Consider the following 16,099-nt stretch of genomic DNA (forward strand, 5'->3'; position numbering starts at 1 on the left):
GAAGAAATAGATTGTCATTCTGATATTTATATAATTAAAGATATACATGTTGCTTTCCTCGTGCAATTTTCTTTAAATTCGCAGATCCCATAAAGTCGTTTTAGTTTTGCAATTCACAGTCCCCCAGAAGTTGAAATGGGAGGGATTACCGCGAATGTATTGGGAACAGCTTAAAATGTGGGGTAATACTCTTTTCCAATGCCACCCCCTCATCAGTCAAACAACATTCTTCTAAGTGTCGATTTAATTTCATTTGTGAGACACATATTTGGAGGATTTGTAGACTTGCTCCAAGTCTATTTCATGCTTGAGAGAGGAGTATTTATTTCCTCTTGTGGACTTCTGCGAAGGAGACCGACGGCGGGAAATAAATACTCCTCTCTCAAGCATGAAATAGACTTGGATCAAGTCTAGAGTATTTGCTACTCTTTACTTGGGCCGCTATACCCAATATATAGTGCTTTCTCGAGCCATTGACCTGTCACCCACTTTATGCACTTGAACCTAGAGGTAGGCTGCTAAAGTTTTCGCGGCGGCTGTTCCGCTCCTTCGCATAGGTAGCATTTGTGAGAAATACACGGAGTACCTATGACTTTTTAGACTCCCGCCTAGAGCACGAGGTTTGGAGAGAGTTTGCCGAGTAAAATTATCAACCATTGCTACACAAGCTGTGAATACAAAAAATGTAAGTTGAACGCTGTAAACAATTATTTGTTGAATTATGTTATTCAAATTCCAGCGCAATTTTAATGATAGTAGAAGAAAATTTACTATGGCGCTAACTTTTTGCTCGTAACTTTGGTTTTTCATGGAAAAATCTAGAAATCTGAGGGCTGGGCCTAATGAAGAAACCCTTGCCTTGTGTTAAATTTTTGCAGAGCTGAAAAATCTCTAGTGAATGAGGCAAGAAAACATGTTTTTTGGCTGCGTTGATAATTATACATACCAATGCAGGCAAAGACAGACTATGTTTGATAACTGTGTCGTGTAAACTACTCTGCCGATCAGGCTGAAAGCAAGGTTTTTCCCCTCCATTGTCATTACATTGAAAATTTCTTGATATTGCGAAAGTTAAGCAAGGACAACTTTGTAAATTGTTACCTTAATTTTAGGTTCGATTCTATCCAGTGTTAATTGTTTATTGAAAACCAAACTTAGGAGTAATCTAACCGGTATGCAGGTTTTTCGACTCCACACCAAATTAGTATTTCCAAGAAATGAGATACACACTGGAGTCTTGCGTTTTGCATTATGTAGCAAAATAGGTTTATTTGTATATAGCCTAAACATTTGGCAATCGCTGGTTAACCTTAATAAAATTTCTATACTAAACACATTTATCTAAAAGATACAAAAACCTCTGAAGACAAAAGATTTATCAAGAGACATCATGTTTGCTCTTTACCCAGTCTGCAGAGTGTGGCAAATGCATGGGAGGGGTCATTTTAGTATGGCTAGCTTTGCATGCCGAAATTCGAAATTGCAAGCCAAATGTAATAGGAGGATATTAAATTTAATATGTTTATAGACATCCAGTGGCTTATGTGGATACTTAAATTGTATATATTCAGATTCTTTATGTCGGTCTTTTACCCAAGGCAGCACTATGGTTGCCCCTAAAGGGTTGGAAAATGTTCAACTTTGGATGCTTTCCGTTCTCTGGAAAACGCACCCTTTGAAGCAATTTTGACTATATACAACCTTTTCTCCTAAATGAATATTAACAGGGAGAAAGCCATTTCAAGGTTTTGATCGTTTTCTTTGTGTTACATTTTTATTGTTTAGCTTATTCAACATTATTAGATGGGTTTTCTTGAGATCGGGACAATATCTCTCAAATTGGGTTGTTGGGACAAAGTCTTGATATTGTGACTAGTTGGAAGGGTTGGAAGTTATTAATAAAAAGAGGTCAAATAATTTGAATGAGGCCTTTGCCTGCCATTACCCTTAGCTGTTATACCTTTAAGGGTTTATAAAAGGGCAAGGGATATGGAGATTAATGCTGAAATTGGTTTTAGCTAAAGTCCCCATCTGGTAGGGCAAGAAACAAAAAATAAACAAAAATATTTGAAAAGAGGAATTTTTTAAAAATCCATTCAAGGTCAAAATGAATATTTTTCAAAAATATTGAGGCTTAACAAAATCTATATATAGTATTCTTATAAGAAACTAAGCATAATGGTGGTGTCACAAATAGCTTATGCAAAGATCTTGTGGGCTGTTTATCAAATATCTTCTGTGCTTAGGTGATGGTTCTCCCTGTATTGTACTATAAAGCAGTCAGTGGCAACACACACTGTAACCTTCAAATCTGCTTGATTTGACAAAATATATACATAGTAATGTACAAATTAAAGAGTATACCTTTAAATCTGCTTGATTTGACAAAATACATGGTAATATACCAATTTAAGAGCACAAAAACACATTTCTTGGTTAAAGTTCTTTAAGGAGCATCTTTTTGTGACAGGTTAATCAAGTTGTTATTGTTGCTATAATATTTAATGGTTTTTATCGGGAGTTCTTCTCCATTTTAGTGCATTACATGCAGGTCTTGATTCTTTCAAATTTTTAATTTAAATGCACAGATAAACCACATATTCATGGTGGAAAGGCTAGAGAAACATGACTAAATGGGCTAGAACATCCGAAGATATTTTTGATTTTTAAAAGGCATAAGTTTAATCAATGAATTATTTTGTAATTTATCAAAGATTAATGGAAAATTCCATAATTGACAGAATTAACGCCCCCTGCTAAATAACCACCCCTAACAAATAAGTGCCCCGGGATAAGGCAATTTTTGCAATAGCACTCCCTGCTTGAAAAAGGCACCCCTTAGACAAATGGGGCACTAATTTGAATACAAAAAATCAGACTGGGTGCTTATTTGAATTTAGCAAAAACAACATATTTTGTTGTCAACATGTATTTCAATGTATTTAAAAACAAGAAATCATTTTATATATAATTGGTTGATATATATTGATGGAAACTGTTTTGTTAATACACCAATTCGACTTACGACCTCGTTTTGGAAATTTCTCCAAACTTAATTATACGACTTTTTTAAGCTCAGATTTGGTTTTATCGCCATAATTTTAGGCGGGATACTATTTTTCATATTGTTTCAGCTTGTATTTTAGATTTTACGGAGAAATGAAGTTTAAAAACTTGTAAGGGATTTGACTGCAAAAATCGTTCCGGGGGAAACTTTACCCCCCTAGTCGCAAATCACGGTCAAATCCTTTATAAAGTTTTTATCTTTATGTCGTCATAAAATCAATATCGTGAGCAATATGATAATGAAAACTTACAATTAGACTAAAATCATTGTTCTCAATCTGAATCTGAGGTCAAAAAATTTATACAAAAGAATTTTGAAGAATTTTTCAAAATGAGGCCGTAATTCAAATTGGTGTATCAAAATGAGGTAAGTTCATGTGCCCAGTTTCAGCAGTGGCAGACACCTGGGAGGGGGCAAGAGGGAGCAGTCACCTCCTTCCCCTTATATTTTGAAGGAGGGTAGTCTTTTCTTCTAAAAAAATGGGAAAATGTGACATCATGTTATCAAAACAATAGACTTGCCCCCAATATTTGACCAAGTGTCCCCCTGAGTTTCAGGTCAACCAATAGCAGGCATTGCTGTAAGCAGAATGGAGGTGCTCCATAAAAAGAGTCCCGTAGAAACTCTAGGCGCTCTATTTCACACCTCAAAATAGAATGTCCTTGAGAGCATCCTTGGAGAGCTTTGGGAGATCGAGATCTTCATATCTAGAGCTTCGAAAGATTGTTAAATATGAAATTCAATGATGATACAAAAAATCACAATAATATGAAATAACAAAACACGCAACAAACACTATGTTGATATAAATATAGAATTATGATAAAACAAAGCAATGCGATAATCTGGACAAAATTGTGATCTCTGATTTGCACAGGTAATTTTAAGTTATTAAGAAAAAATCAGAAGATAATACTTCAACAGAACATTAACACTTGCTCGAAAATCAAGACATAATATTGAGGTCTGTTGAGAAGATTTTTTTTGCTTGATCAAGTTTATTCAACAAAGGCAAAAAAATATTTTGTTCTGTGGTTATATGGTTTTTGTGTTTTAAGGGGCTCTATAAATGGCCCTCCAAGGCTTTTTTAGGGTGCGCTCTAGGCACACATGCTAGATTGAGCACCTTTCCGGGCAAGGCCAGCAAAAGTAAGCTTGCAAATCATGACTCGGCAGATTTTATTACGTTTGGGTATACCACCCCTTTATATAATGACTGAGTGCCTTAAATTGTTAGTTAATAACTCTTGTAAAGCACTTGAAAGAAACCTAACAAGCAAGACAATATCAAAGAAGGTGCTTGCAACAAAACAGGAATTAAATATTGTATTTTCAACAACAAAATGTATTAATAAACAAGTTACCTATAAAACTTTGTCATCATAATGTTGGTTATTGCTCAAACCTGATTCCGGTTATTCCTTTACTTTCCTCTATGATCTCGACTCCACAGATGATCATTCTTGTGTAAGAGTTTTCTAACCAGACTGCTCTACCTAAACCAGACTGTTCTGTAGTTACTTACTTAGTTACTGTTGCATAGTTACTATTGCTATGCTTCAGGCTTCATTTTTGCAAATAAAAATCATTTTCAGTGAGAATGCTTTCATTTTGATTGTTTTATGTTTCCAATGACATCAAATTGACCGCAGATGTATGTATGTAATGGGAGCCAAAATACGTTTTGTCCTTTTTTGCTGGTCAAGATATGTATCTATGAGTTTGTGAAATTGTATTGTTTTGAATTTCAGTAGCATTTTGTTTACGTACATATAAATATATATGTATATCTATTATTTTAACAAAATTATTTTTGTTTCAGACATATATGTATGTTTCTTTCATTGTAGGGCACTACATCCTCCAGTCTATTGGGCACAGAGAAATGACAGAATTTTAGTCAGTGTACAACTTGAAGATGTGAACGATGAAAAAATTACTGTAAATAACACAATGTTAAGTTTCAGGTACATATCTTAGAGTGGTCTTTTCAATTCTACTTTTCAAATTATATGTAGAAGAATATATAGCTTATGTTTTTGGTTTTTTAAACAAGCGAAATACAGAAGGCTGTTTTGAGGACAGTAAGAAGCTATGCGGTGCCCTTTCCTTCCTCTCGATGTGACTACATTTTTGGTCATAATCTAATGTCTTGAATAGCAGAGGAGAGCTGATGACTCTTCTAACTCTAAGCAGAAATGTGGTCCTGACTGGGACTCAAACCTCAGAACTTTGGATTTGTAGTCCATGTTGCATGATGTATTGTGTTTGTTCTTGTGCACCCTTGGTATTCCTCAATCAACTTATAATGAGGGTCTTGTCCACCCTTTGTGTCAGGGACTCATATATCTCTTCATGATTGCAACTTTTTCTAATGTAGTGAAGTTTATTAGGCACCATTTGCCTTCCAATTATAGAATCATTGGTAACACCCTTTATTGCATAAATCCATTTCTGTGTTGCTTTTTTATCAGTCTCAGCATTTTACTACTGCCACATTGAGTTCCTTGATGATCACATTCTATTTAACATTGAACCCTATGTGGCAATATTTCTTCCTTGCTTGTCTCTGTTCATGGTGATATTTATTCTCTTTGCAGTGGTAAAGGTGGTTCATCACAGAATCAGTATCATGTTGATTTAGAGTTTTTGAAAGACATAATTCCAGAGGTGAGATTTTCAGTTGAATTGAAATCTTCCTTGAATTATATATATGGGCCATTATAGCCTAATGATTTTGGTTTCCAGATTCAAAATGAAAAAATTATGATTACTGACTGCACAACAAAGAGCTTCTTGTTCATTAGTGCTACTCAATCCTGTTGTTGAATTAAAATATTAGTTGTCATAGTTAAATTTTACAAATTGGTTGAAAAGGGGGGGATTTATTGCCAGTATGCCAAAAGAAAGAAAAAAGGGATGTTGTTTTTACACTGAGGCTCGACAAGTCTAGTTATAACAGCAAGTATGCAATTTTGTTGTCGGTGTTACTGTAGGCTGAAGTTGTAAGCAACAATGGTTTGTTACAGATAAAAAATATGTTGAGTTGATTAAAAGGAATTCCTGATTTGTCTTGTAGGACAATTCTTGATATGAGATAGAAAATATGCAATGAAATTTATAAACATCAAATATATAATTCTGATTTTATCAATTTCACTGCATGGACTGCATGTAAAAGTTGTTTCTTCTGGAGAAAAATAGCACTTAGTAGTCACAGAAAAGATGTAGTAGGGGATTTTCTGTAAAAGATGGACCAGATATACAGCAGAATGCAAACCCAAGCAGAGACCAAGTTAGATTTGAGTTGCAATCTGATGGCCGTACTTGTAGTAAAACAGCAACCCCATGTTAAGATTATTATCACTGAATGTGTTTTGCATTGTTTGTTGGAGAATGAAACATAAGATGGAACACTTTTTAAGAAAGCTGAACAGAAAATAGAAATAATTGGTTTCCTTTTTTAAAAGAATGACTAATGGTACAAATACATTGTTTCTAGTATATATTTAATTGATAAATATGTTATATAATGTATTTAAATATGTTAATGTATTTATGTATATTTGAGGCTAGTACTTTTTACTTTTCTCAGGAATCGAAGCAAAGAAAAGGAGGAAGGGAATATTTCTTTGATCTAAAGAAAAAGGAAGAAGGATTTTGGCCACGACTACTAAAGGAGACAAAAAAGGTATTTTGTTATGTTTTTTACTTTCAATAAAACTGCTCTTTTTAAATCAACAACCTTGTCACAAATTTTACATCTGTGGAGAGATTTAGGTGATTAGGAAGGGGCTCTTGGCATAATCATTTTGTGCTGTCCATTCTTCTGCAGTTGAAAATCCTGTGATTGAGGATCAAAGTTTTTTATAGTAATTGCAAATAGGCAGGGGATAAAGAATAAAGGCGTTTTTCGCTAAAACCATCCTATTGAATGACAGCTCGAGATTCCATGCTAAGGCTGTTTATAGAAAATCTGGATCACTGTATTTACAGCCATGGGTATATTTACGATGCCTTTATTTAACTCTCCTGCTCCTTTTGATGCCATAATCTACGCCCCTCCATTGAACTTCGCTTAGTGACATGAACACTTCCTTTTAAACGTCTAAAGCTGAATTCACACTGGATGCATCACGGCGCGGCGCATCGTGACGCTAATCAAATATGGTTATCATTTTCTGCAGCTATGCGTACGCAGCAATTTTTTCAGCCACGCGTCACCAAACGTCAAAGTTAAATAAATTCAACTTTGACGCTTCAGAAAATTTAGAGAATAATGACAGCTAGAAATGTAAACAAGCAGCTTCTGAAATAGGCCATTATAAAACTGTGTTGCTTGTACGGTCAAGCATATTTTAATGAGTCTCTCTGAAAAAAGCATTCGGAAGCTAAATTCAAAAAGTAGCAAAAACAAATTACATTTATTAGTTTATAATAAAAAAAACATTATTATTCGTGTTTTGAGTCTCTGTCTACAAAGTTACCTCGTTGATGTGCAATTCAAAAATGATGTTGAGTCATTGTATGTTCAGTTTTGGTAAAAAAATATTTCAGTCATTTCCCGTTAAGCTTTCAATACCTTCCAAAGGTGTACTTGCGAGGGATTTAATTCATGTAAATATGGGGAGTGTTGCTAAAATTAAGCTGTTTGATATTCCTCGAATTTCGGTGGAAAGAAAACCCTAAAAATTCGTAAAGCCAGCCATTTTGCTAATTGTAGTAGACCTTCCTAATCTTAAATATCAATAAAAATCTAGGTTCTCTAATGGATGATCTCTAAGAGAATGATCTTCCTGTCAAATAATAGGCCAGCCTATCAAACCGAAATGTCGAAGAAACCACATGAGACTGTATATGATATATTAGGTTCAGATAACTGTTTCATCCGTTTCTGTAGCAAACTTAAGTTTCCGGCTTGATTTTGCAATGCAAGGAATACAGTATAACTTGTTGAGAATTTCGCAAGTTTGCTTTGAACAGCATTGGAAAACAGATGGCGGGCGCTTGATGACGCATCGTCTCTGAATAGCATGAAAAAGCACATGACGCGACGCTCGGTGACGCACCACGCCGTGACGCGTCCAGTGTGAATTCAGTTTAACCCATGGATCCAAGAGAGCCTTGATCCGAATTTATGGTGCTTTTAAAAGGAAGAAAAAACATGGAACAAACCTTTAATTCTGGTTGATAACGATTAACAAAAATGCCTTCACATTTTAAATGATTCACTTTCTGAACATCTGCCTCTTTTTAACGCCCGTCCTTTAGAGAGCAAGAATTTATAATTTAAAAAGGGATTACCGCTCTCCAAATAGTCGATTTTCAATTGACTGCTAAATCTGAGCATCTTACTTGAGCAGCTCTATTGGCTTTTTATCTTAGGCAATTCTCCTGTTGCTACAGGCGGACCGAAAGTTGGTACACTGAAATCTTTCAATTATTGAGCTTCTGAATGAAAAAGAAGAAAAAATTGTTTATGTAGTGCTGGCATTGAGTCCAACAAGATACGTGGATAGTTTTAACTTGTATAATGAAAAATGAACAATGAATTATGTGGTCAATTAGATTTTTTGAAGCTCCATGACACCACTTTCTTTTAGCCACCATATTTGAAAGTTGATTTCAACAGATGGAAGGATGAAGACGATTCGGATTACGAAGGTGATTTTCACGAGCCAAATCTCGAAGATGTAAGTTCTCCAATTTTTCATTTTTGCCAAGTGTGACAAAGAGCACAATTGATTCCAAAGAATGAGAGCTTCAAGTTATTCAATGGAGGCTAATAGCCTTAATTTCACCAAAAGATTTCCCCATGATGCAATTTGCAAGTCTTGTGAGATTTCACGCAGGGCTTCTTGCAAATTGGGTCTACAACCAAATTTTGCCAGGGAGTGGCGTGTCAAACCGTGTTCCTAGACTTTGTAGGGCCATTTTCAATTATGTATCTTTGAAGATTTTCTGGCCTAGTGATGCCGCTCGCTTTTTCTGATGAATTGTAGTACTGGCTTTTGTCTCACAAGCATTTTACTAAAACCCTGGGACAAATTAAATAAAGAGGATCATAACGGCCGAAAACAGCTCTAAAGTATTGTAGTGTGAAGGTGTTATTTTCTTAAAAATGATATTTTTCAATTCAATTTGATATTTTTCAAAAGTAACAGTGTACCTAAGCTTCATTTTGTTATAATGTTATTTTGCTGCTTCCAAGACCATCTTTAGGCTGTTCGTTCATTCGAACTTCTTCTTCTCCTTCAGATGATGAAGAACATGGGAACAATCGACTCGAAGGTTTGTTCAGATTTAATGATGGCTCTTTATAATGTTCAAATATTTTACTGTAACTTTATCACAACTGGGACTTTTTCGAAAAACATCGACCATCCTGCGCCTCAAAGAGCACTGGTGCATCTTTACTAACACAAGAGAAGGCATTTTTCATATGCCCTGTAACGAGAACATATTTCATCTATCTTTATGACAAGAACTATTTGAAAAATATATTCTCAGTTATTTAATATCAACTTTGCGCTTTATATCTTGAAAAAGAAATCTTTATCTCGTTCTCCGCGATTTTTCTATTCGGGTGAAACAAGAAGTGATAAGAATTACTTGAGCTAGTCCAATCTCGATCAGAACTTAGCAAGTCCCATTCATTTTACATTTTTAGATTATTTCAAATCTCTTTCCGTTTTTTCTCAACCGCAGTATTTAACTTAGCTGGCTGCATGTAAAATAACGCCTTAGAAATTTCAATTCTATCACGAGGCTATTAATTTTGTTTGTTAGTAAGCTTGATTAGAGGTCATTAGCATCGAACATTCGATTATGATTGGCCAAATTAATGGTGCATGCATTTCGGTAAGGCTTTTAGCAGGTTATTTGTTTTTTCTGTTAATCAGAGGTGCCTTTCAAGTCCGTTTGTGTGATCAATGTTGACTTGAAAGAGACAAAACTTTCCATATACTAAGAAACATAGACTTTCCTCATTAAACTGTCTCCCAGACACGGTTTTAGATCATTAACACCTTGACAGAAAAAATAACCCGTTTTATTAGACAAGCATTTTTTCGCACTCTTTTTTTAAAGAAATTAACAACTATGTTGCTGAGATACTTGAGTCATAACAAATTTTTAAAAAAGGGGTCTTTATTAAATCTTTTGTGGGAACTTTAAGCATGTCAGATATTTTACTAATTTTATATGGTTTATTCAATTTTGCTTATTCCGGTCAGATCTTTGATAGGCACGTGGTGTGATTCTTGAAATGTAAATTACGATGAGTCAGCACCCTCTTTCGCCATTTGTACATTCGCCTAATTCTCTTTAAGTTTTTATGTATTTTGGCATTTGAGGTTTTTTCTACAATAAGTCTAGAAATGCACCGAAAATTCTTCAATCTGGCAAAGATGCCCAAAGTGATAATGAAATATTGAAATAAAGATGAAATTAAATAAATGAAAGAACTTTGACACCTTTTCGTTTCATTATTATATCCATTGCATTCCATCTCAAATGGAGTTTCTTTAAAGCGCAGAATGCAACATTTTATTACCAAAACTATCAAATTGACATGGGATTTCTTTGAGCTTCCATTACAGTTTTTGTCTTATAATATGTTTTCAATAAAGCTAAAAACATTTCCACATCTTGTTGTTTTCGATGTTGTTAACCTTGATTGTATTACCATCTAGGGCTTTGACCCGGAAGATGGCAATGCTGATGCTGATGCCGAAGACAGTGACGACGAAGGTAACTTTGGCAATTTTTAATTTTCTCTTCACATGCATTTCAAATTGCAAAACTCGTAAGTCGTAGCAAAACTCTTTCAAGCCAATGGATTTTATATTTTATGATGTTTATGTCCTCGTACTCTGTGTGATAGAAAACCAATTTTTGTTTGCCACAAATGCTTCGACAAACCCTCTTTGTTCAAGCTTTTGCCTTTAGTCCATTTGTAGAAGAAAAAATATTATTTTGATGATAGACTTGATATTTCCTACAACGATGTCTCTTTCTTTCAAAATATCAGTGTAAGTTATGCGTGCTAGGCATGGATTTGTTATGATTCTAAAGAAATAATTTGCAAGAAGATCCTCGCCTTGGTTATTCAATAATCCACCAACTGTTCTTAAATCTAAAAACTTGATATGTCCAATCATAGTCATATTTTAAAGAAAGTAGGTCTTGTTTCCAAATGATTTAAATTGATAAAAGAAGGACAATTACTGGTTAATCGCAAAGTGTTCGATTCTGCATAGGCAGAATTTAACATGCTTTTATGTATGTTCTACACATCAAGGCGTAAATGTTAAAGGGTATAGCAAATGTTATATTCGAATTAAAGTTCTGTAGGCATCTCTCGCTCTATATTTTTTCAAGGCAAAATCAAACTGTTGTGCCTTTTTACTTTATAAGAATAAGTCTTATATATAATAAACTTTTCAAACCTCATCTTTTTCACACTAATTTTATAGATGTTATGCATTGTGAAAAAACGTTTTAATGTTTTGTAGAACTGCCCGATTTAGAATGAACACAGCATGATAGTATATCGAAGTTGGTGCACAGACCAGACGAGAACTCAAGGAGGAGTGCCCAGGCATGAATTCTTCTTAACGCCTTGTCAGTTTTCTGAAAGTCGCCAAACATTGTGATGTTTCTGTTTACACCTACGGTAGCACTGTAAATTACTCTATTCCGTCTCTTGCCCTAACATTTCGTCTGTATACAAATTTAAATGTGCTTTGTGAAAGAGAGAGGACTTGCTACTCTTTGTCGATTTTATGATTGCTGTTCTTCTTTGTAGTGTTTTGTGGTGCATTATTGGCACATAAAATCATGATCAAGTTTATTATCTTTATTGTTTACTAGTGAACCCTTTTTTAATTGTTTTCGTTTCCATCTACGTCAGTGTGTTTTTCTCACCATAATTCTTGCCAGGCTGTTCTCTTGAATTTCTAAACCGTTTTTTGAGACTCAGAAATAAATAACTTCTGTGGGGTTTACATTTTTAACGGTAAATAAAAATGAAAAACGTTCACAATATGATATATCAATAATTATTGATATGATTCTTGGAATCCGGTAAATGGCCTTTCGCAGCAGCCTTTCTTTTATCAAAGAATTTACACTTACCAGGTTGCAAGTTTCTATCGATTTTTACTTCGACATCAGCCAGAGAAAGAAATATTTTTTTTATTTCTTTTTTTTCTTTATTCAGATGAGACATTCGTTAACTTTTCTTTAATAAGATGAGACACTAAGAAATTCGAGTTATGTTGGGTCATAGATTCTTTTTTTTAATTTTAAGCTGTTAATGTTTTGTCCACAATCTAGAATGAGTATGTTTGCCACAGATTTAGCAATAGTTTTGACATATTTCTTTTTCTTAGTTTTCACCAGCCCAGTCGTTTTAATTTCCGTCTTCAACTTTACTAAGCGTCATTTTCCTTGCCTCGACCCTCTTCATTTTTCTTTAGTGGCTATTTATGTTTGAGAAACCAATGCTGCTTTTTTCCAATTTGTTAACAATACTGAGGCTTTTCTGCCAATGAACACAAAAAAAGTTCCCCTTGTTAGTGAACTGGAATTTCTAGGATTGCCGTTAAAAATTATATCGCTGGTAGGTCTAGCATTGCCCTATCCAACAAGCCCCCTATCTGACAAGGCCCTTATCTACCATGGTCCCTATCAGGCTGAGCAACCCCCCCCCCCCCCCCCCCCTCCCTTTACGAACGAGCAAATATTTAGTTAGGCAAAACCTCTATGATGCTGTAGATCTCCCCTGAATGAGTAATTTTCTGTCAATCCCTTTGAGTCGGTGAAACGAATCACAACAAAGAAACTTTATCACAAATGTAAGTATATTTGTGGGTGTGGTCATGGGCAAAGTTGCCTTCTGCAAAGCCACCCTTCTCCTCATTGTTTAGGACGGCAACCCTAGTCCCAATCTACCATGCCTGTTGTTTAGCATTGTCCCTATCCCTGTCCCTAAAAAGCATGACCCGATAAATTATTCCCCCTATCAAGTATAGCTCCTTTCTATGATCTACCATGGCCCTTACCTATCATAGCCCCTATCTAGTATTGCACGTCTCTAACAAGGCTGAGATCTTATATGGCTTCTATCAAATATGCCATCTATCTAATTATGGCATCTATTTAGCATGGCCCCTATTTAGCATTGCCCCTTTTTGTTATGGCCCCTTCCTAGTATGCCTCTATCTAGTATGACACCTACCCTAGAGTGATTGTGATCTAAGATGGCCCTACCTAGCATGCCCTTTATCTAGTCTGGTCCGTATCTAGCGTGTCTCTGTCTAGTACGGTTCCTACCCAACATGGCTGTGATCTATTATGGCGCTACCTAGCATGGCCCCTATCACTTGGCCATTGACAGCTGCGTGCATTAGAGGGCTACTGTAGCGTATGATCTAAACCTTGTTTGAACAGCATACAACTTGCATGGCCTGGCCACATCACAGCAGTTCATAACTATCTCTTTAGTGTGGTGATCCTGAGATGGTTCCACCTTCTAGCTAGCTCCTTTTGCTTGCTTTTTGGCAGCATTTTAATCCTTTCGGCAAGGATTACACGCTTTAATCTTGTAGATATACCGAGACTATTCAGCACCTTCTCGTTAGGGCGATAATATCTTAATATAGCCTCCAGCGCTTTACTTATTCGACTGTTTTCCACCTTTGCCTTGGCTAGAAAGCGAATCATCTGATTTCTCACTTCTTTCTCTGTGCGTATATTATCTCTCAACCGATTAATCTCCTCCAGATTACAGCACTTCGAGTTCTGCCCACAAGCCTCAACTACTTCTCTATTGCTGTTTAAAGTGTCGATACTTTGACTCGAGCCCGCCATTTCTGCCTTGCTTTTATTGCCTGAGCCATTTTTCCCATCAACCATAAGCGACTTATATAGTTTATCTATCTCCAAGGTTGTGTTAACAATTTGTACCTTCAAATCTTCCATCTGCCGCTCCACGTCCGTATTCTTTGCATAACTTACACTGCTTGCGTGTTTCTCATTCCTCTTTCCTAGGTTGGATTCTTCCGTATTAAGTGAAGAAGAGCTAGCGAGATTCGGAATCGAGTAATCGCGTCTTCGAAATCCAGCATAGTTTCCTTTCAGATTTCTAATATTGTTAAAAAAGGCCTTAGCCTTGCGTAAACTGGAGACATCCAGGTTGCTGTACGTCTCGACATTTCGCAAACCTTCTGATTCCTTATTTTTGTTTTGGTCAACGTCACTTGAAAATTCGTTGATGATTGGAAATTGGTTCAGTTCATTTTGAATTGTTTCCACGGACCCCAAATCATTGAGATAGTCAACTTTGGCTCTTGCAATATCCGCTGTGAAAAGATAATTTGATACAAGCATCAGTTTATCCTATCCTGTCTTTGTAAAAATACACAATGTTAAAGTACATAATGCTTGAATATTGTTTATAAGTATTAAAATGTCTCGAAGAATCGCTCTAAATATCTCATAACTCAAATATATGTTTTCCTAAAGTGTGTTACAGCCGAATTTTCATCATTTATTTAATCCCTGAAAGATAAAAGAAGCTACGCATTTGTTGGTTCATAGCTTTTGCGATTATTGCTGAAATTTGAAATTCATTGATTTTCCTAGCATTGTTTTTTCGTAAGTCGTCTGTTGGCAAACCTGGGACCGTTGAATTCATGTTAAATATTTATAAAGATTGACTTTTTGGTGTTATTATCGAACAAATCGTCTCATTTTGAGTGCTACTGCTAGCTATACAAACTATATTAAAGTACATATATACTAAATATTTTAACAGATCCAATGACTTGGGCGCCAAACTATGCTTGCCTTGATTTCCTGACCTATGACAGATTTGTGCAAAAATTTTATCGCTGTTTGTCGTCACAACCGTAAATATTGATAAGTGCCTTATTCTTCGAAAATTTTTCAAACTTCAGCGTTTTTTCGTGTGTTTTCTCATATATTGGCATTGGCAAATTCTTATGTTTTCCATCTTGTGATATGGCAGATCCTGCGACATTGCATGAAATGGGATGATCTCTCTTGAGACAATGTTTTCTTACTTCAAATAAAGGTGCTATTGTCCTCGATGTCAATTTCACAGCTTTTTCAGTACTCTAGGGAGAGTTGCGAAGAATTCCCTTGTAATGGTCGTTTGATCTCTTCTAAATGTATTGTTATCATTGAAATTTCATCAGTTTTACAATAGTTGCCATGGAGATGTTGAGCTAGGCCTTCTCTACGGGTTCAATGTCGAATGAAATACAGAATTTACAACATTTCAAATGATAGTACGAAATATAGTATTGTTTAAATACTACTTTTTTTACATTGATATGAAAGCTACAATGATTTGAGTTTAATACATTCACAGTAAAAAAATATGGACAAGTAACTTTTACAATGACCAGTATTATACTGCAGTAATTATGAGAGATATATAGAAAAAATAGTTATATTTGGTTATTATTTATTTCATCTTCTTGCTAATTTATATGACCTTACCTTGTTTTGGTATGTTTCTTACCCTTACAGTTTTTATTTTTATTCCAATTCGAACGATAAATCTTGACTAGACTATTTCTTAATCCTTTCTTTAATTATCTGCACTTAATAAATTCTATGTTGTTGTGAAGATGTTTAAAATTGAGATTGATAATTTTTAAGAATGTTATACCGATTTTGTCTATATATGCTAATTATTGGTAGGTTGTATTGCCTCCTTGAAATCCCTACCGATTGCTATAGTATTTGGAATTGTGTTATCAACAAATACGTGTTTTTTAATTATTTCGTTAAACATACCTTTTCCTGAAAGGACAGCTAGCACGATAGCAAGGCTGGCCAGGGCTGCAATCAACGCCATCGCTTGAAATATTGGTACAACATGACTTTACTCTTGGTTTTATCTCGGAAATCATCTACGCCTTTCACCCATTATCTAGGAAGTTAAAAGTCTGATTCATGGTGGCTATGAATAATCATGAGAGTGAAGGGACCTCTTTA

At 35.2% G+C, this 16,099-nt stretch overlaps 2 protein-coding genes across 2 annotated transcripts; one reads left to right on the forward strand and one right to left on the reverse strand.

Moving 5' to 3' along the window:
* Positions 1-574: 574 nt before the first annotated feature.
* Positions 575-11,838, forward strand: LOC135682405 (prostaglandin E synthase 3). The gene is made up of 8 exons (XM_065197280.2): positions 575-685; positions 4,918-5,034; positions 5,668-5,737; positions 6,663-6,758; positions 8,671-8,760; positions 9,326-9,358; positions 10,762-10,819; positions 11,584-11,838. Coding segments are annotated over exons 1-8 (486 nt in total). The 5' UTR covers positions 575-683; the 3' UTR covers positions 11,604-11,838.
* LOC135682404 (uncharacterized) lies at positions 11,677-16,087 on the reverse strand. Its single transcript, XM_065197279.2, has 2 exons — positions 15,899-16,087; positions 11,677-14,433 (listed from the first exon to the last, which is right to left on the reverse strand). Exons 1-2 carry the CDS (start codon positions 15,957-15,959, stop codon positions 13,565-13,567), a joined length of 930 nt encoding a protein of 309 aa, XP_065053351.2. The 5' UTR covers positions 15,960-16,087; the 3' UTR covers positions 11,677-13,564.
* Between the last annotated feature and the right edge of the window lie 12 nt (positions 16,088-16,099).

Source organism: Rhopilema esculentum, chromosome 16 (genome assembly GCF_057945365.1).
Source record: "Rhopilema esculentum isolate cy_ngs chromosome 16, ASM5794536v1, whole genome shotgun sequence".
Taxonomy (NCBI): Eukaryota; Metazoa; Cnidaria; class Scyphozoa; order Rhizostomeae; family Rhizostomatidae; genus Rhopilema; species Rhopilema esculentum.

Bases quoted from the DNA above. Each gene is read 5' to 3' on its own strand.
- LOC135682405 (XM_065197280.2), top strand. The intron at 5,738-6,662 runs GTGAGATTTTCA...TACTTTTCTCAG, and splicing joins TGAAAGACATAATTCCAGAG to GAATCGAAGCAAAGAAAAGG. The intron at 9,359-10,761 runs GTTTGTTCAGAT...ATTACCATCTAG, and splicing joins TGGGAACAATCGACTCGAAG to GGCTTTGACCCGGAAGATGG.
- LOC135682404 (XM_065197279.2), bottom strand. From the start codon at position 15,959: ATGGCGTTGATTGCAGCCCTGGCCAGCCTTGCTATCGTGCTAGCTGTC. The intron at 14,434-15,898 runs GTATGTTTAACG...ATCTTTTCACAG, and splicing joins AGCTGTCCTTTCAGGAAAAG to CGGATATTGCAAGAGCCAAA.